The sequence below is a fragment of the Emydura macquarii genome, unplaced genomic scaffold (assembly GCF_026122565.2).
Source record: "Emydura macquarii macquarii isolate MOO-44397 ecotype Brisbane River unplaced genomic scaffold, CSIRO-AGI_Emac_v2 contig_2432, whole genome shotgun sequence".
NCBI classification, from domain to species: Eukaryota; Metazoa; Chordata; order Testudines; family Chelidae; genus Emydura; species Emydura macquarii.
The window spans coordinates 3300207-3321151 of NW_027132569.1; the positions used below are offsets into that span (position 1 = coordinate 3300207).

The window sequence follows — 20945 nt, forward strand, 5'->3', positions numbered from 1 at the left end:
AGAAAGGTATCAAAACATTAGAGACCTGGATGAACACCACTTGCAGATGTTGGATTCACTATTTCTATAACTCATTCCTTACTCTTGCATTTGTATCTGAGATACAGGCAGTAGGAGAGAAGGCTTTTTTGCTTCAAGAAATGTTTTTCAGAAACACGTTTCTTATTAACATCGTTGACTCTGATATCACATATAATAGCAATAAGGTCAGAAGGGAAGGCTGAATGCTCTGTGCAGAACTAAAATATCCAGGTTCTTTGCAATTATTGGTTTGAAATATAGCAGGGTTGACTCAGCCCTTTATCACATTACATTGAGTTCCATGCAGTCTACTGAATATGAGTCTTTTGGAGGAGACCATGGCTGTGTGCACTCTGGATTAAAGATCTTGTGGCACTTTCTGTAAGAGCAGAGGATTGCCATGGTGTCCTTTCCTTTTCTTGCCCTAACACTTTTGCAGCATTATGCAGCGTGCTGTGTGCCAATTGCCTTCCTAACCACAACACTCTCACCCAAGAAGAGTCTGTGCTTCAGTGTGGCTGTGTGTATATTGTTTGTGAAGTGCTTCGGTTTTCTGCTTGAGGGAAGCTGCTGTATATGACGACACATATCAATGAATGTGGAGAACCACCTGGGGAATGAACTAGCATTTTCTCTGTAATTTTTGCGTTTCATTTATTTCCAGCAAGTTGTAGCTAAGTGAGGTGGAGCGGGAACGAGTTACTACTCAAACTGTGCACTCTCTGTTAGGCTGGGTGCTCAGTAATGCATTTGTTCAGGGTTCAGTTATGACTGCACTAGGTATGCCTTGTCTTTTGGTCAATCCTTGGAGTTCCATTTCAAGATATGAACACTCAAAAAGGGAAACAAAAATTGAGAAAGCAGGATTTTTTTCAAGACTCTGCCTACTCAAAAACAAATTGCTTGCTGCACTGATATCTGCTTTCCCCCTGCCCCATTGGTGAATACTCTTAATACTCAAAACAAAGGAAAGAGGCCCAAGCCACCAGGTTCAGAGTTGGTTGGATCCAAATCTGACTTCACCCAGAGTTCAGAAGTATTTAGATCCAGAGGCTTGGCTAAGTCTGATCCCGAGCCATAACAATTCACATGTACATCTGAGGAGACAGGTTACAGGTAAAGAAGATTTTGTGGAGTATTTTTGTGTTTTGCTCTGTGTTTAATATTTGCTTCTCTCATATACATTTGATTCCCTCTTAGCATGTCAAGTCAGAAGCTCTGAGAGCTAGCCACAAACCGAGTGAAAATGCCGTCGCCAGAAGCTAGGATAAGCACATAAAAGTTGTCTCTCCACTTGAATGATTTGTATTCCTAGTAATTTGGATAGTCTGGATAACTGAATCAGATACAAGCTAGCATTTCTCTGGTAGACAGAAGCAGAGTGCATACACATGTCTGAGGCTGCCTGAAACAATCAAACATTACAGCTTCCAGAGTAACCTAATTGTTTCCATTAATTTCTTTTTATCTATCCTTTGGGTCAGGTCCCTGCTTCACTTATGTATCAACATGCCAATGGGCCACAGGGTTTCAGTTCCAATACAAGTGACAGGCTAGGCTGTTGGTCTGATTCACCCGGCAAAAACTTCTGTTAAGTCTGGATCACTTAACTCCTTTTTAATATTATTGAGATTTCTGGCAAATCAATCTGTGTCACTGAAAGAATGAGTAATAATTACAATATTCAGAACAGAAGTGTCAGGCCAGAAACTTCATAATAATGTCAATTAGGGGTGTGATTCTTTGCAAAGTTTCTATATTGGCAAAAGTCCTAGTGTAAATACCAGTGTAAAAGTACTTTGGCTAGAATAGCTTATTTCACTTGGGGAACCGGTCTAAACTATACCCTTAAAAACACTTTTATGCTACTATAAGATGCATCTACAGTAGGAAGGTTTACTGGTACAGCTGTACTGGCAAACCTTTTCTACTGTAGCCTAGACTTAAGTCTCAAAGACCAAGAATCCTGACAAGCTATGCTGGATAAAGACACTGAGCTGCAATGGATACAGACATGAAACATTTTAAAAGCAGCACTGGAATGCAGACAAAGAGTCCCTCAGAAACATACTACTAAACTTTAATTTACACCATCATCTGGTTCCTACGTATGTACATTGTACGAACTTAGAATGGCTAACCCATCAGTAAGTGGGTGTAGATAAGTCTAAGAGAGTGTAACTTACACCACACTTTAAATATTTCCTCTGCGCTTGACTCATATTGCTTTTAGCAAGTCAAAATAGAATAATGGATACCATATCCCAAGAGCCCATTTTAGTCACAAGCCTCAGAATACAGATTTGCGACGGGGCTGCTGTGTTCTCTGAAGCGTACAATAATGAATGCATAGAAGTCAGTGACCATGGAATCTTGTTTTCGCAGCATATGACTATGATAATGAAATAGGCTGAGATTTCCAAAAGTCAGCAAGGAGCTTTGGACAGCCATTTCCTATTTTACTAGGGATTCGGTGTCAAAATCCCTTGAGCAGCTTTGAAAAGCTTGCCCCTTACCCCCAGATTCACTCCACAGAATAAATGGGTAGTTCCCCTGCACAACTGCTCTATGACCACCCACCCACACCGAGTTGGTTCCACTGTTCTGGAGTATTCTACAGCTCCTGCTCTGTTAAGTGAATTTCACCCTTCATGAACAGAGCAGTATTTTCTAATCAGAATTATCTGAGTCTCTTGTAATACTCAGGGGGCACTGTTGGCTTCAGGAGGCTTAGGACAAAATTTAATTTGTGCTAATTTGTTAGACCAGGGACTCTTATTTGCTGAATACATTTGCCCTTGAGACAGCAACATGTACGTTTATGCTACAAAAAATGAAAGAGATCGATTGAGAAGTATTGATTGAAAAAACTGTTAAACATCAAAGTGCCATTAATATTTGTTGTTATAAAGTCAATTAAAAACAAAAAAAAAGATGCTGTCCTAGAAAGAAAAGCAACTACATATTTATTGCATTCACTTTGCCAATACAAATATTGCACTAACTCTGGGAAAGTGTGCATTCAAATGAATAAACAACGGACCTGAAAATCAGTAGAGTTGAACCAAACAGTCATTAGTATTAAAGTCTTGTTCAAACACTTGGCAAGGAATTAAGCCAACATTTGCAGGCTCATATAACTGAAATGATCAATCAAATTACAAACCGAAGCAGCAAATGTGAGGTAAACTGGGTTTTATGCATCTGGGTCCCTGACTACACATTAAATTTCCCCCTCCCCCCCACAATTCATCTTTACTCAATGTTACTTGTCACAGAGTTACTGTGGGCAATTTATCAGCCATTAGAGCATGGTTTCTAAATGAAGCACCTTCCCCCTCCTTCATTTGGTAGTTTCTTGGGGGCATCCAAACGGTTAAAGATTCAGGGGAAAACATTTTTTGGGGGGGGAGGGAAATCTGTCTGTTAATTGACCTGCCTGTATGATGATGAGAGACAAATGAAGCCTGTCAGAGAGAGTAATACGCAAACACTGGTGAGCTGGAGAGGGCTCGCAGGAGCCTTAAAATAACACTGGGTCATGCAAATGTGAATCTTGACTTTTAAGAAAAACTTCCAGCCATTTTCCTTGCAGCTCTATTCTGAAAAATGTAATCAATGTGAACGGCTCTCCAAGGTTGGAAGAGAGAGGCAGAAGGGTTCCACTTCTGGTGTAGGAGACTGGTGGGGGTGAACCAAAGACCAAAATACTCAGACACACAGGATGAAGTCCTGACCCTATTCAAGTCAATAGGAGTATTGCCACTGACTTCAGTGGGTCCAGGATTTCATCATCATACACTTATTTATACAAAGAGTCAGTTAAATTTTGGGCATCTCCCAAAATCACCTCACTAGCCCTTCCCAGAATTCTTAGGGTGACTCTCTGCATAGCACTGTGATAACGGTGGACAGGAAAAATTGTTTTAGGTGGCGAAAAATACTGTGGCCATCTCTGCTGGTTAAAATTTTTAGCCTTCTCTGAGGCTGGCACTGACCCAGCTGCTGCTGGCTCAGGGATGAATACCGTCTTTAGGTATAGCCCTAGAGTGTACAGTGCCCTAGATCAGGAAGCATTGTGCTTTCAGAGATACTTCTCCAATCTCCTTAGGCACAGTTCATTCCTGCTTTCCCTTTGTTCCAGAAAGTATGTATTTGCTGCTGACCCAGGTCCAAGATAGTCTTAGCACATGCAGAGGTCTAAGGGAAGTTCTTGCCCCTCCTTCCTCCCCTGTTCAGGCACATAATCCAGATAAAAATTTAGCTTTCTGGCATCTGCTGCACTAAAGGTGCAGCAATTATTGCCATGGCACCTTCTATAAGGGGAACTGCCCTTCTGTCTGCCCCACCAACACTGCTAGGAGCAATGCACCATATAGTCCCTCAGCATACCCCTGCGCACTGCTCCTGGAATACACAAGAAAGAAAGAAAGAAAGAAAGAAAGAAAGAAAGAAAGAAAGAAAGAAAGAAAGAAAGAAAGAAAAAGCCAAACAGCTGCTGTAGCACTATTACTAATCCTGCTGCTTCTGACACCACCATTGATGCTGTGAGTGCTGGGGAAAGGAAATCTCAATGAGCCAAGAGATACTAGGGCAGGTGCAGGCATGGAAGCAATGGTGGGTTTATTTGTGGAGAAGAGTATGGGGCTGTATGAGTACGAGTTTTGGAGGAGGGCAGGAGGAGTATGGGATTGATGACGTGACTGTGGAAAGGTGGAAGGGGTATTGTACCCAAGGAACAAGTTGCCAGCTGAGACAGAGTATTGCTGAGGGATCCCCTTTGTTAAAGTCTTGGCAGCATAGCACTGGAGCTGAGCAAGGTGGCTTCCCACCCCTCTGTTGTGTCCACCTTCTCTCGCATCACCTGGTAGCGTTGCCATTGCTGTTGCTGCTACGCATTGGTGATGGGGTCAGAGGAGATAGTAAATGCATAAAACGCACCCATGGTGTGAAGTGAAATATATTGTAGTGCTCGGTTGTTGGCACCAAGGAAGTCAGACAAGTGGGAAGTCAGTTATTTCCCCCCCTCTAAACAGAGACAGAATTAAAGCCAGCTCGCTCCTTATGGACTTGATTCAAAGCCCACTGACGCCAACAGAAAGATGCTGATTGACTTCAGTGGGCACTAGATCAGGTGCCACGTCAACATTTTATTGAGATATTTAGATTTCTGAAATGGATCTGCCCAGGGTTCTATAGATAATATTTTCAAAAATAGGTGCCAAAATATGTGGAGTGATTTTCAAAAGTGCTGAGCAACCCAACATATCCCAGAGATGTCAACGGCACGTGGGCACGCTTAGCACCTGTGAACAATCAATCCATTTCAAAGGGCCTAACTTTGGGCATCTAAGTTTGAAAATCTGAGTTTGTGAGTGTATTAGTTTTTTATTTTAAAAACTGGATGTTTAATTATATAAAACATTGAATCCAGGAATTTTACTCATTCTAGGTCAAATGCACTCACGCACAACGGTGCAGGCGAATTTACCCCTAAGACTCCCACTGTGATGAATGGAGACTGATAACCATGCATCTGATACTACTGACAGGAGGATTACACATAGCCAAAGAAATAATAAGATGTACCATGTACCCTTTCTGGAACAGTCCACTGAAAGCTTTCTGGAACAGTCCGCATTTAAAGTGTTTCTGTTTCCAATTCAATGCATGAAGACTGAAAACTTTTCTTTCTTTCTATTGTACAATTCATGTTTAGCAGACCTTCTCTACACTGTAATTTCAAAAAATCTAAGCATAACTTACCTTAGGAGGAGGGTATAAGTGACAAAATGGTTGTCCTGCATTCTGTTTACACAGTTTTAAGGCATGGCATACCACATCAGGATTCATTTTATACGTTAACCTAAAGGGAAATGGTGCACAACAAAACTATTAAGCTCTCCTGGGTATTAGAAAATATAAACTACTTCAATAGAAGAGTGAATATCTGGAATACTAATACTAATACATTCATTTTATTATGGTCTTTAAGCTCAGCACAGTTTAGCTGCCTGAACATAATTATTTTCTGCCCCTGTATTCTACTCTGCATTTAAAAACAGATTCCAGAGTGAAGGAACCCTGAGCTTTACATTCTGTACCTGCATCAAATATATTATGACCTTACTCATTTTTAAGCAAGCATATACATGACAAAGATTTAAAGGATAAAGTTAATCCAGATACAATTTGGCAGGTACAAATTTTCATTCTTTAACTCAACAAAATAACCAGAAATCCTTCAAGCCTCTAACCAGATACAAGAGCCAAGATTGTTTCCTTCTTTGTGGGCCACGCCTCTGGGTTTATGTTTGATTATTAAACTACTGAGTTCTGTAGTATGATCTCTGGGCTAGATTTAAAAATAAAATAAAATAAACCCTAAGAAAGTAGAAGGTAAAGCAAACACTTAGTTAATCAATCTGAGAACTTGCAAAGAGGAATAAATGACCCAATTTTATTTTTAAAGGAATTTATATTAGTTGGTGGGGCTCCCAAGTACTCAAATCAAGTTTAGGGGCTGGGAGCAAGTAGAGAATGACAGTTAGAAAGCCCATTTAGGTAAAAGAGAAAGCCAGGAGCAAGAGATTAAAAGATTATGACCCTTGAGATCATCTCCCCCACACACAAATAGTTCAAAAAATTTCTTCCACAGCCAAAATGGACTGAATTTCAAAAGGTAACAAAGACAGGTGGCCCTGATTTGAGATCTACGGATGTAAAGCTCAGTAAAAATGCTTAGCAGTAGTAGTAGTAATAGCATTTATTTATTCATTCAGGCACAATTGTATGGGACCAGGGCATAGGCAGTCTGGCCTAGCGGTCAGAGCTGGGCTGAGATCTGCCGGCCAGGAAAAGTAGTCACCAGGCAGGAGCTGAAGGAATCACAAGAGCCATAAGCAAGAGTCAGGGTCAGAGACGGACTGGAGAAGAAGACTGGAACTCAGGATATCAAGCAAAATCTGGTGTTGCAGCAGGCCAAAGCCTGTATGGTTGCCCAGGTAAATTCCTGGCCCAGTCCCTGAGGTTAAATAGGGTGCTTGACCAATCAGAGGTTCCTCAGGAAGGATAACATCACTCTGGGTCTCTTGGGCTGCACTTCCTGTGGCACCTACTCTCAACAGTGTTTCCTGGCTGGACCTCTGTGGGAATATGAGCCATCCTATTCACTGCAGACACAGGTTTTAGTCCTTACAACAGCTAACTTTGGTCTCTTGCTAAAACTACCTAATCCAGCGTCTCTCTGGAACACTATATATATACAAAAGAGACATACTAACAGGACTTGAAGAAACAAACCCTTGCACTTCACACTGACAATACATCAAACAAACAAAAACAATCCCTCAAAACAAGCAAACTTTAGATGAAAACTTAGTACTTACAGTTTAATTAGCTCTGGTCCAAAAATTTCAGCTACCAAATAACAAATGCCTTGCAAGTTTAGTACTTCTGGAAAATATACATTTTTGAAACAATGGAACATAATTAAAGATAGTTTTACAAACTCATGAAACACAGCAGGACTTGCTTAATCAAGGTCAATATCAGGTTCTTTTAGAGAAAAGCATGTGCTCAGACAGTGTGAGAAGTATTGTGAGACTTAGTTAATGTTTGTTAAGTGCTTTGAGGATGAATAGCACAATATAAGTGCTAAGAATTATCAGAATATTTATTACAGAGCTCCTTCTAAGCAGGTTAAGGACAAAGCACTTGTTATCTTATAGTATAGCTCAAAAAGAAAGCAAAACAGATAAATCAATGTGCAGAAAACGACGTATGAGGTCATATTACTGCTGGAATTACTTAGTGTCTTCAAGTCTATATGCAGGTAAAAAGTTCATTTCTTTAGTACAGAAATAACTTCATAATGAATAACAGAAGGAGTAATTATACTTTAACAAATAGCTATCGTATTCCTTTTTTCTTTCGTCTTTCACATTACTGTGACCTTTCTAAATACTGACTAAAATCTCATTCTTTTCAGTTGAATGAATAGGAATACACATCAAAATATGGTTTATAAAAAATATTTAGCAGCGTATTTACTGAAAAAGAATAGTACTTGGGCTATCCGATTGCCTTGAAGGAGGAGCACTGCTATGAGAGAAATCGGAGTTTGAATCCAGTCACAATCTAATCCTATGGCTTGATCTTGTAGTTCCTCTGCAGGAATGGGAGCATTTCTTGCATAAGTTTCTTATAGCTGGACTCAGGCCTGATTCAGCAAAGCATATGAACATATTGTTAAATGAATCTCTGTTCACTACACCACTTAAGCATGTGCCTAACTTTAACCACATTCTTAAGAGCTGTGCTGAATAGGGATGTATTACTCAGTTGGGGCTGTAATGCCTACCAGTCTTCCTGTATGTTGTAATAACTGAGTATCAGGTTTTGCTTCTTAATAAGCAGTGAAGCTTGACTCTTAGCCAGACAGTAAAATAAAGGTGCATTTACACTGGTATCTATATGGTTAAAAATGGCAAAATACAGAAGCAAGAACAAAAGCCACAATTCCCAGGACTTCAGAAAGTAGCTATGTCCAAGTCTCCAGTCACTTCCCCCTTAAACACTGTTCCCCAAACTCCTGTGTATCTCTGTAAACCTTGTCTGGTTTAACGTGCCCAAATAAATACTTAGGCTCCACCAGTTGAAGTAGCTATCCTTCCTCACCCAATCCAATTAATCAGAACCAACATCCAGCTGAAGTAGTCTGTTTTAGGGTTCTCCCCCAGACAAAAGTATTTCCTTCCAAAAGACCACTACCTTTTAAGACAGCAATGGACCTGACTCTCCTCTCACTCCTACCAGAATAAATCAGGAATAATGCCAGTCATGTGAATGGAGTGACATCAGTGTAAAACCTGCATAAGTGAAAAGGCTTAACGATGTAGCTGTGCATGCATAAATTAAATACCATGCCCAACAACCTCTTAATGAGATGGTGTTGCAGGTAGCTGCGGGAGTTACTGTAGCTTACCCTTCTTATCCCATGTCAAATATTTTTTCTCAATCAAGTTATTAGCCTCATTTATTTACCTCCTTTGCCACCTAATTTCTTTCTTTTGATTTTTATAATCTATCTGCTGGTTAAAAATTGGTCTCCCGACAATAATTAGATTTTGCTATTGCCCTGGATGGCAACAGTCCCATGTCTGCTATCATCACTGATTAAAACACCCTTTTAACCAGCAAGCCAGCTGGCTCTTTGAAGTGTCCTGTAAGAGGAAATCGTCGGCTTCCCCAACATCTCCCATGGTGGACAAAAGCTGACAGCATCCTCTAACGTTTCCCATTGAAGAGACAAGCCCGCTGGTTTGTACAATGTCTCTTACCCAAGAGGAGATAACTGGCTGGCTCAGCCTCACTAGCAACTAGAAGGAGGGGTTGGTTTGGCTTGCTATCAACTCTCGAAAGTAGACATTGGGGAGTCTGCTAACTAGAGCCATTTCTATGCGCAGAATTCCTTATGAGCATAAGAAGCTCAGTATATAAATATCCAATGACATAACAAAACATATAATGATTGGCTCCAGAGGGGATAGCAATAACATAAAACTGCCATAGGGTAAATATAGTCTTCTTGGATTGTACGTATTACATTCAGCATTTGGCTTCAGGCAATATACCACAACCTCTGACCAATATTTTATATTTATGTCCTCAGAGTCAGTCAATACTTGTATATACACACATCTCCTGCTGTGTTGTATGCACACAGATACAAAGAGAAGAATACACAGAAGTCTTTTTATAGAAACAAGCTTTGCTAGGGAAAAGAGGCTCAAGTAAGAAATGTTTATTTTAGCAGGGAGAAGAATATTGACCTCAAAGGAAGTTGATGAGGCCAACCACATGTGCCCTTTAGTTCCTCTGAAAACCTAATAATTTTATATTAGTTTTGTTTTTGTTATTCACATTTGGTTCTTCAGGCATATATATGATAATAGAATTGCTCCTTCAGCTTAAATGGTACCTTCTTCCTCAACAGATCTGCTCCCTATGTGTATTCAAAATAATATTTATTGCCTTGAGTGACAAAAGTAAGTTACAACTACTTTTTACTCTTGTTAGCTCTGCAGAGCCTATACATCTAGGTGAGAGTGGGCTGGATTGCATTCTGGCTGATGCATCAACCATGGAATTGTTAACTAATTTCTAGCTTGGGTCAAACTCTTCCCTCAAGGGGAATAACAATAGCAATAGCATCCATGTACCTCACTGAAGATAACAAGGTTGCACAGATATAACTTGAAGGGATGAGGGGGTTATATATATACAGAGGAGGGCAAAATTTGGCCTGTAGAATTTTTATACTTGCAGTGATCTATGACCAGAAAGAATGCAACTTGACCTTCAGAGGGGAGGGCGAGTTTACAGGTCTAGCAGTTAAAATTAAATGTCACGTTTGTATACCGAACAAATTTGAAATGGATTCACTGAGTGAGAATAAACATAAAACCACAGCATGTCATCTTTACAGAGTCTTTCTTTTAGAAGAAAAGCATACTTGCACAGCAGTATTAGGCTTTATAATTGAAGCTCTAAGGTTATGTGCCCGTGATGTCAAAAATGAAAATATGTCTCATGGAGCAGGAACTGACTGACTATTATTCTACTCAGTGAATGACCTCTAGCAAACCCTTCACCACCCTGCTTCATACAAGGAAATCATACCTCAGAAAGGACAGAATTATTATTCTACATGCATCTTCCTTGAAACTAGGGACTAAAGATCGAGACATTAATTTTTCAGAGATAGAATTAATAAAATACTGCATAAATAACTTTTTTAATGAAGAATCCTAAACTGTCTTTTTAAATTCATGAAATTAGAGACAGTATCAATTTTAGATTCATAGATTCCAAGGCCAGAGGGGACCTTTGTCAACATCTGGTCTGATCTCCTGTATAACACAGGCTATAGAACATCCCCAAAATAATTCCTAGAGCAGATCTTTTAGAAAAAACATCCAATCTTGATTTTAAAATGGTCAGTGATGGAGAATCCGTCTGTGACAAACTGCACCCCCCATGACCACTCACCCTTATAGTGTAATTGTGTATTGTTTAATGCAAGGAATATCATGTAAGATGTTTCTGGAATGCTCATGACGTACTGAACATTGTTGTTATAGTAATATGTTTGTTGCCATGTCATGTGTATGGTTATGAGGCTTTGCTATGTGATATGCCAAAAGATGAATCTCATGGCTTAAAACATATCCAAGCAAGACTCTCTGAGCAGAGGTGCAGCTCACACCTCATTGGGGCTTGTATAGAACAACCCAGCTCAACATTCCAAGAACAAAGGACTGGCCTAGATGTCAACAAATGAACCACAAAGGACCTCCGTGACTCAGAGCATTGAGGGAATTATACACGGACATTGTTTGTCACTTGACCCTGAAGGGAGGGGTGGAGGTGAGGGGGGTGAAGTCCCAGATAGGAAAAGGAAAATTTTAAAAAAGAAAGACATTTTGCTGTTCTCTCTCTCTTCCTTCTCCATCTGCAAACACCACCAAGCAACTGAAATACTGACCCAGCAGGGACCCTGGCTGGAAAGGAATTCAGCCAGCCTGTGGTGAGAATCATTTGAGTTTGTAAGGTTGCTGAAAGTGTTAAGCTTAATTTAGAATGTGATTTGCCTTTTGTTTTCTCTTGATCAAATCTGACTTGTTTTCCTCTGACTTATAATCACTTAAAATCGTTCTGTACTTAATAAATTTGTTTGTTTGTTTTATCTAAAGCAGAGCATTTGGTTCGAGGTATGTTAGAGACTCCATTTGAAGTGACAAAGCTGGTGCATTTCAATTTCTTTGTTAAACTGATGAACTGATTATGAGCTTGCAATGTCCAGTGGGCAGCCCTGAACATTGTAAGACAGAAGTTCCTAGGGTTGCATCTGGGACTGGGAAATATTGACTGAGGTCATTCTGTTGCATGATCTAAAGAGTGACTTGCCAGGAGCACTCGCTCACTCAGTTGGGAGCAATTTGCTTGCTGCAGGCTGTGTGTGATCTGCTCAGTAGTTGGAGTTCACACAGCAAAGCGGAGTAAGACAGGCTCCAGGAGTAGGGGACTGGGGTGACACAGTGATTCACCAGTCCAGATTGCAGAGGGGAACGTCACACCATCAGGACCCTTGAGGGGTACCTCTCCTGCCTGCCTTTTCTTAGCAGCACCCCACACCTCTCTCCCCACCTGGTAGGCCAGAACCTGCCTCACCCCGCTTGGGCTCTGGCTTCCCAGGCAAGACAGCAGGTTTGCAGGGCTAGATATGCCCTCATCATGCTGCGGATTGTGTTACTGTTGCACCAGTGCAGCTCCATTACATTTTGGATGGGGGAGTGAGGAAATGTTCTCTACCAGCACATGGCGTGGGCATATCTCATCAATTTTAAAAGGTTACTTGAAAGTCATTGAATGTCTTGCACCTGCCCTTTAGTCCCCCTGCCAGTTTTTGTGATTTTACATTGTTTCCTATGTCTGAAAATTTTTGCATCTTCCCAATTGCTGTGTAAAGACTCACACAAATGTAGGAGGGGAACTGACTGAATGAAATACAATGAAACGGGCTATACTTAAAATGCCGACAAATAGACAAAGTAAACAAAGTATGAAAGTATCTTTGGGGTGAAATTCTGGCTCCACTGAACTCAATAGAAATTATGTCACTGACTTTAGTGAGCCGGGATTTCACCTGTGATATCTTTCACATACACTATTCTTAGCTGTTGTAACTGTAGTGAATACAAAATGTTCATATTCAAGTGCACTTTTAATTAACAGTGAAATACTGTGGTTCCAGCATAACATATGGTGTATATATTTACCAGGTAGATAGTTGCAGAGTATCTCTATTGCGTCTTTTGCTGTACTGTTGTGAATCAGTGCAAGCTGTTCAATTACTGATACCACAAGCACACATCCTGCAAATAACCAAAATCAAGAGATCACTATATCATACATATGACAGGATAAAATAGAGTGTCTATATAGCCAAGTGCACATGAACCATCGGGTATTTTGTTTTTTGAGATGTTCCATGGCTGATAAACTTCCATCCTTAGAGGTTTTTAAGCTGCGGCTTGACAAAGCCCTGGCTGGGATGATTTAGTTGGGGTTGGTCCTGCTTTGAGCAGGGGGTTGGACTAGATGACCTCCTGAGGTCCCTTCCAACCCTAATCTTCTATGATTCTATGATAACAGTTTGAAAAAAAAATCCATTATATTTCTAACTTTTATTCAAACAGTGCTACTTATCAAGCCAGAGGTTGTGGTAAATGAATACACGGAACATCCTGAATTTTATGTAGCCATATTTAACTACCTGAAAGGGGGTTCTAGGGAGGATGGGGCTAGGCTGTTCTCGGTGGTGGCAGATTCTCAAATTGCAGGGAGATCTAGGTTGGACATTAGGAAAAAGTTTTTTTTTGAAGCACTGGAATGGGTTACCTAGGGAGGTGGTGGAATCTCCATCCTTAGAGGTTTTTAAGCTGCGGCTTGACAAAGCCCTGGTTGGGATGATATAGCAGAGGTTAGTCCTGCTTTGAGCAGGGGGTTGGACTAGATGACCTCCTGAGGTCCCTTCCAACTCTAATATTCTATAAATATTCTATGATTCTATATTTAGATCTGGTCAAGATTCCATCAAATCTGACATTTCAATTTTTTTTTCATCTTGAATCAGAAGAAAACCAGAAATTTTCTGTGGAACAAAACATTCTTTTAAAAAAATTCATTTCATTTCAATAAAATCAAGTTGTTTTGTTCCAACTTTGACTTTCTTATGCTATATTTTCATTTATAATATAAAATAAATTTCTTTAAACAAAAAACCATTTTGAAATAAAAAAAATCAAAATGTTTCATTCTGATAATGTTGGCATGCCTTATTATCCAAAAAAATTCTAAACTCTATTTTGCCAAAATCGACATGTTCCAGCAGAAAGTTAAGCTTTCGACAAAACAATATTTTCCAATGGAAAAATACTTGGAAATTTTTAACCAGCTGTAGCTGTCGAGAAACACCATGCAAATAAAGGATTTTAAATGTTTGATTCCTGTCCCTGTGTGACCCCCCACCTGCACCTTAAAAAACAAGCTCAGGAAAGAAAATATGTTCTAGAGATTCAGCACTATTCCAACAGATGGTATTGTAATCACCATCTTGGCACTTTTCATGTAGAGGGCAATCTTGGATTCACAGTGACTTAATTGTTATACCTTCACAGTAGGTACCGGGGCAGAACTAAGCAAAAGCTGAAGGACAAAAAGCTCCTGCATGACTGTAGATTAGAAATCACTAACTACAAATATACAAACATCAAACAAAACACTCCAGTAACACATGGCATGATCCTGCACAGCATCTCCATGGAAGTCAATGGAGGTGCAACACACAGAGAACTTGCCAGAATATTTGCTAAGGGCAAAATATTTCCTAAATATTCACCATGCTCCTCTTTTGTGGTTGTTTAGGGGTCATTTTCTGAGCTCTGGTAAGCTCAAGGATTGCTCACTGCTGCTCCAGCCCCCGAGTAAGCAGGAACACGGCCTTGCCTCCACTGCACCAGACAGCAGAGCCAGGCTGGTGCACTGAGGGAAAGGACAGAGAGAGATGGAAGAGGTTCTATTTAATCCCAGAAGAGCACATTTCATTCTCCTTGTGTGACACACTGCATCCCATGAACATCCTTATGGTATGATTATTTATCATTCATGTTCACACTAATAGTGTAACTGTGTATTGTTTAATGAAAAGTATGTCATGTAAGGTATTTTTGGAATGCTCATGACATACTGAACATTATTATTATAGTAGTATGTTTGTTGCAATGTCATATGCATGGTTCAGAAGCTCTGCTATGTAATAGTCCTAAATCTGTGTCTCCTGGCTTGAGGCAGATCTAAGCAAACCCCTCCAAAATCAGGGAGGTAGTTCATGCCTCACTAAGGCATGCATAAAACAACCCAGCTCTTCCAGGAACAATGGACTAGCCTAAGCATCGGTAAGGGGATACTCATTGACTCAAGTGAAGGAAGCCATGCCGGACATTGTCTGTCACCTGACCCCAGAGGGGGGCGAAGGAACATGTTAAAAGAAGAGATGTTTTGCAATCTCAAGTTCTGTCTTCCACTTCCATCTACAACAAACAACATCAAGCAACTGGAAGACTGTCCACAGGGGGAGGGCCTGGCTGAAGGACGTCAGCCAGCCTGTGGTGCGCATTATCTAACTTTGTAAGGCTACTGAAAGTGTTAAGCTTAGTTTAGAATGTGATTTGCTTTTATTTCATCCTGATCAAATCTGACCTATTTTTCCTCTGACTTATAATCATTTAAAATCTTTCTATACTTAATACATATGCTTGTTTTATCTAAAGTAGTGCATGTGGTTTAATGCATGTTAGAGACTTCATTTAAAGTGACAGAGCTGGTACATATCAATTCCTTTGATAAATTGATGAACTAATCATGAGCGTGCATTGTTCAGTAGGCAGCACTGAACACTGCAAGATGGAAGTTTCTAGGGTTGCATCTGGGATTGGGGGTGTTTTCAGGGGGCCATTCTATTGCATAATCCCATGAGTGGCTGGCCAGAAGCACTCACTCACCAAGGTAAGAGCTGCTTGCTTGCAGGAGGCTGTGCGTGGGCGGACCCAGGGAGTGGGTTATTCACACAGTGGAGCAAGTGCAAGATGGGCTCCAGGAGTGGGGGGATTGGTGTGACACAGAGACACACCAGTCCAGATTGCAGAGGGGAACGTCGCACCTTGTGTGCAAGGGGCAGCTGTGCATTTGAGAGGTCCAGTGTCCCTGGTACTCCTCATGCGGAGACTACACACAGCGCTGTGGCTCAAAAGTCACACACAGATCCATATAAAACTAAGGCACCTCTCACTGTTTCTGGATCTTCTTCAGTGAGGCTGTAGGGTCAGGGGTCTGCAATTTTATAAAGGAGCCACGTTAGACGATGCAAAGTCAGACCAAAATAGCCAGCAGACTCTTCCTCGCCCGCAAAGTTCAAGCCAGGCTTAGGCTATGACTACACTGAAGCTGGTGGTGTGATTTGCAGCTCAGGTAGCTCTACCCTTGCTAGCTTGAATCTAACTAGCTCGCTAGAAATAGCAGCGAGGACATGCTGGCGCTGGCTGGACAAGCAAGTATGTACCCAGCAGAAGAAGTGAGTCTGTACAAGCTGCGCTGATGCCCAGGCCATCATGTCCTCAGTGGTATTTTTTAGGAGCTTAAAGCTTGCATAGTTATGTGTACACAAGCTGCAAATTACATTCCTGGTTGCAGTGTAGACAGACTTAGAGAGTGCCTGCGTAGTGACAATCAGTAGCACAGGCTGTGTTTACTCTAGGAGTTAGAGAGCCCAAGAGAATAATAAGATCTATCTGTTTCCAGCAGCCCAAATAAAGAATTCCCTTTGTATTCAATATCGCTGAGTCCTGTCTCTTTTCTACCACCAGGGTCTACTGAGGAGGTTCAGATTTCAGGTTTTGGTTTGACACAGAATAAAGACGCAAAATTCAAGTACCGATACAGATCCAACCTTTCCCAAAGCTCAGAGCTGTTACCATTCAGGGTTTTGGTCAAGCCTATATCTAGCTAGGGGAAGTTAAATTCTCTATAGCTGACCCTGCCACAATGCGCTAATAAACCCAACAAGGTATTATTTTCCAACATAAGGCTGTGATATTCTTCATGGCTCAGGTTATGAGTTGGAAAGTGGTCGAGAACTATACCACCATTGGAAATTATTAGGCCCAATCTCTTTATTGAGAGTTTTTTTACAAGGTAATATAACTCTATATAGCGAAAAGTAAACCTTATATTCTATAGGAAGTAATCCATAGGATAACAGTGGGAATAGAGGTGAGCTGACTTCATAGAGGTATAAAAAAAGTGCTTCACTATACTTAACGTCATTAAACAAAACTCTCAACAGGACTCCTGTACAGAGTGTAATTTAGAAAGCATGCTAATTATGAGAATGGATACTTCCAGATAACCTCACATAAAAGAAGAGAAAAAATTGAGAAAGACACCAAGGAAGAAAGACAGCAGAACATTTCAAGGAATTAGCACTTAAAAAATCAGTCCATAATGTAGAAAATAGCCCAAATAATAAGAATCTTAGCAACAAAATCAGAGACCCCAACATCAGTGCCCAGAGAGGACATGGTGTACACCCCTACACTCACCATGGAAACCCTGCTAGGAACATATCCAGGAGGCACTTCTACACTGTATACTTAGGGGGCCCCACTACTGTAGTGTCTGAACACCTTACAAATATTAGCAAATTTATCCTTGCAAGCCCTATTACTACCCCCATTTTACTGATGGGGAATGAGACAGAGAGAGATTAAATGACTTGTCCAAGGTTACATAGGAAATATGTGTCGGCGCTAAGAGGTAAACATGTTTCTTGAGTACCAGTCCAGTGCTTTAACAACAAAATACCCTTCCTTTCACAGCCCTTGGTCTAACGAGTTTACACTGTCTAGAAGACAGGACTAGAAAGATTAGCAGAGTGAGAGGCAGGAGTTTGCCTTTTGACATTTGTAAAAAAAACATTCATTCTTTTTCATTTTTGTTGTATGGGGGCCTTACTGAAGAAGTGACTCTTCAGGGAAGAACTGAATGAAGACTGGCTGGGAGAACTGGGTTTGGAAGATCATTCATTGCCTTACGGGCAGCATGGAAAAAGTGCAAAGATGGGAGTGGTAGAAGAAAATAAATGAGGGCATCGAGATCAACATTGTTGGCAGAGCAAAAGGTATGAGAGGAGAATGTGACAGGAGACAAGAGCCAAAATGCAGACCTGAGCAGAGCCTGGAAGGAAAGGGCAAAATGTTTAAACTGATGTCATGGCAAGGAGAACCTTTCAAACGAGGGAATGAGATGTTCTTTTGGCAGATTTCAAGCATGCACATGTTCACAGAGAAGACACATATCCCCCACACCCCCCAATAATGTAGGTAAAATTTGGGCAGATTTTCATTTAGATTTTGAACATCTACCTCCTCAAGATGAGCAACCTGTCCCTTTGAGCAGCTGAGGACAACAAAGACTGCAGCACAGAAAAATACTGTTCAATTTGTCTTTATTATATAAAAGAGAGCTCAGCATTCTCACTGCTCTTTCACCATCTAAGCCTCTCTTTGCATAACCTCTGTAGCTCCTGTTTACTATATATTCACCCACTTCTCAAATAACAAAGCAATAAAGCAGCACATCGGCTTTTCTTTCAGAGCACAGTGCTGTAGCCATTTATAACAGGGATGAAATTTCAGCCATAGCCATGGTTATAATCCATGGAAATTTTCCTCCGGTCTCAAGCATCTTCTTGCACTCTATTGGGCTGGAAGGAAGGAAATGTTTGCTGTTGTGGTTAGGGAGCCATAGAACCACCATTTAAGGTAACCAGTCAGTATGGTGCCATACTCTCACGGGTTATGTGATTGTGTGTTGCAATCATAGCATGTTTGCAGTCGAGCAGAAATGGGAGGATACACGTCCTGTGTCGTATCACTTCGTATTCAAAAACTGAACTAAGTATTATATCCACTTCATGTTCCAGAAACAGCAGCATGTCAGTAAGATGGATGCAAGGATGTTAATTTATGTTAACCCTCTGCGTTGTTACATGGATGCATGCCCAGATTGCATTCTGATGTATTATGGACAGATTTTGTTTCAGTGTATAACTAAGACTCATAGATAACAAATCAACATAATAATTCATCATTTCCTTCCAGATGTCCTAGAAGATAATGACACATGGCAAAGTTATAAACATTCCCCCTGTGTATTTTTGTGACGTTTAGGGTGGAATTCTGATTTCTTTAAATTATAAGATATTCAAGGCAGGGACTGTGCCTTAGTACACACTGATCATATCATAATCATACCCCATTTATACAATCACATTTTCTCCAGGCATATACTAGTAACATCACCATAGTTCACTTTTGCTACAGATTTTTTATTTTTAAACACGTCACAGTGAGTAGACAAATCATCAGCTCCTCACGCAGTAATATTAGCAAATCTTCATAAGACTTTTATAGGGCTGTACTTTGGAGGCTAAAAATGGGAAATCATTAGGTACATAAAAAGGAAAGGGGAAAAAAAGTTAACTGTCTTCGAAGACCTGGTGAAATCTCACTGCTTTAATCAAAAGTTCTGCTGATGTCAGAGACTATTGTCAGAGAGTATGTAAGCTTTTTAATACCCTTGGCTCAGTGGAAAAGCAAGTTACCCAGTTTCAAATCTAGAAATACCTGGTTTTAGATTGCTTTTAATTCACTGAATTGCTGTTTGATTTAATTTTCATGAACTTAAAAACTTGCACTTTTTCTGTAGTTGTGTGGGATTTCTTTTATAAACAAGATTCAAGAAATTGACTGTTCCGTGGTACTTGATAATAGGTTTTGGTGTCTTGACAGGTTGAAGAATGTTTTCTCTAGGAGAAATACATTGTTAGTATAATGCCTACTAGCCATTAGAAACTAGACTCTGGTATTAATGAAATGTCTGTCTCTTTTAGAGATAGTTTGTCCCATTTCCTATTAATTTATGAAGAGATAAGAGGAAACCATAACCATTTTACTCAGCAGCAGTAATCTGAAAATTCACATGTCAAGGAGCACTTCTCCCCATGTATTTGAAAATAGAGTTTAATAATAAAATGACATTACCAATAGATTAGAAAAAATCATACCCCTATAATAAAACCAGAGCAAGAGAGATTCATTGCAGCCTCTGGCAATCTGAGCAGACTGTTTAACTTAATCCACTTCTGCAGCAAACATAAAAAAGAAACTATAATTAGAATTAAATCTATGGCTGCTGTGAGGTGTCAAGACACAGAGTTGCTGCTTTAGTTTTCAGGTTTCAGATTTTAGATAAGTTTGTCTAAAGCCAAGATTTTATTGAATGGATTTTCTGGCACTCTACACGAACTCGCAGACCATCATGTTAGTGAATGAGAATAGCTTGCCATCCTTTACTTCAATCTAGGGTGCTAAACAATGCAATATTTCCTCACCCCTCCACCCAACTTACTGAACTCCTAGCATTAGGTGAACTGCCCCTCTGAAAAGTGCAATTCAGACATGAAATGAGAGAAGCACTGAGGGGGCTTTCTACACAATCTGCTTCCATCATTGTGCAAACTCTGAGTGCTAGATTGTGGCTAGCCCTTTCACAAACACACAGGGCGATGAGGAAGTAATGAGCTTCCCCTTTTATGCGGCTCATGATGCTTCTCCTCTTATGCAGCTGACTCAAGCCCGAGCTAGCACAAGTCTCTCTACCCGAGTGAGGTGGCTTGCTCTCAGCTGCAGTGTAGACATAGGGAACACCCAGAACTGCAGTCAGTCCCCAGGCGCAGAAGAGTGTCAGGGCTACAACTAATTGGTTTCTGTCTTGGAGCAACTTGCTGGAAAGGCAGTGGGGAGTGGGAGGTGCTATGGTTCTGCCTTTCCAGTCCCAAGGAGCCAGTCAGTTGAGCAGAGGACAGCATCTTGTATTCCAAAGGGGTGTTGCAAATTGTTCTCTGCCCTTTGTGCTACTGGGAAGCACTAGGAGGCGTTCTCTCTAACGCAGTGCAGACTTATGAGGTAGGGTGGGAGTCTGCATAGAGGAGTTGAGGTGCAACCGTCCCTAAATTATGAACACCATTTGGTGAAAAGTCACAATATTTGGTCTTCAGTGGTATCTTTTTGAACCTTGGACTATAGAGCAGTGTTTGGAGGGTGGGATGAGCTCTACACAAACACAACAGAAATCTCACCATTCCCCTTTCCACTTAACATGACTACCATTCCTAGCACTCCCTCTTCTAGAAGCAGTGAAAGGCATAACGGTGCATAACGACCACTGTTTGCACTGCATGT

The 20945-nt window shown here is 40.6% G+C and overlaps 1 protein-coding gene across 2 annotated transcripts in view; it reads right to left on the reverse strand.

Annotated features, from left to right (window-relative positions):
• The window catches only part of AOAH (acyloxyacyl hydrolase), a 99269-nt gene that overhangs the window by 68953 nt on the left and 9371 nt on the right, over window positions 1-20945 (reverse strand). The window contains exons 3-5 of one of the 2 annotated variants that reach the window (XM_067562448.1): window positions 12864-12959; window positions 7410-7476; window positions 5788-5887 (exon numbers count right to left, since the gene is read on the reverse strand). The exons of the other annotated variant lie outside the window; for it this stretch is intronic. Coding sequence (XP_067418549.1) covers window positions 5788-5887; window positions 7410-7476; window positions 12864-12959 — 263 coding nt within the window. The remainder of the gene's footprint in view (window positions 1-5787; window positions 5888-7409; window positions 7477-12863; window positions 12960-20945) is intronic. 2 annotated transcript variants of the gene reach the window in all.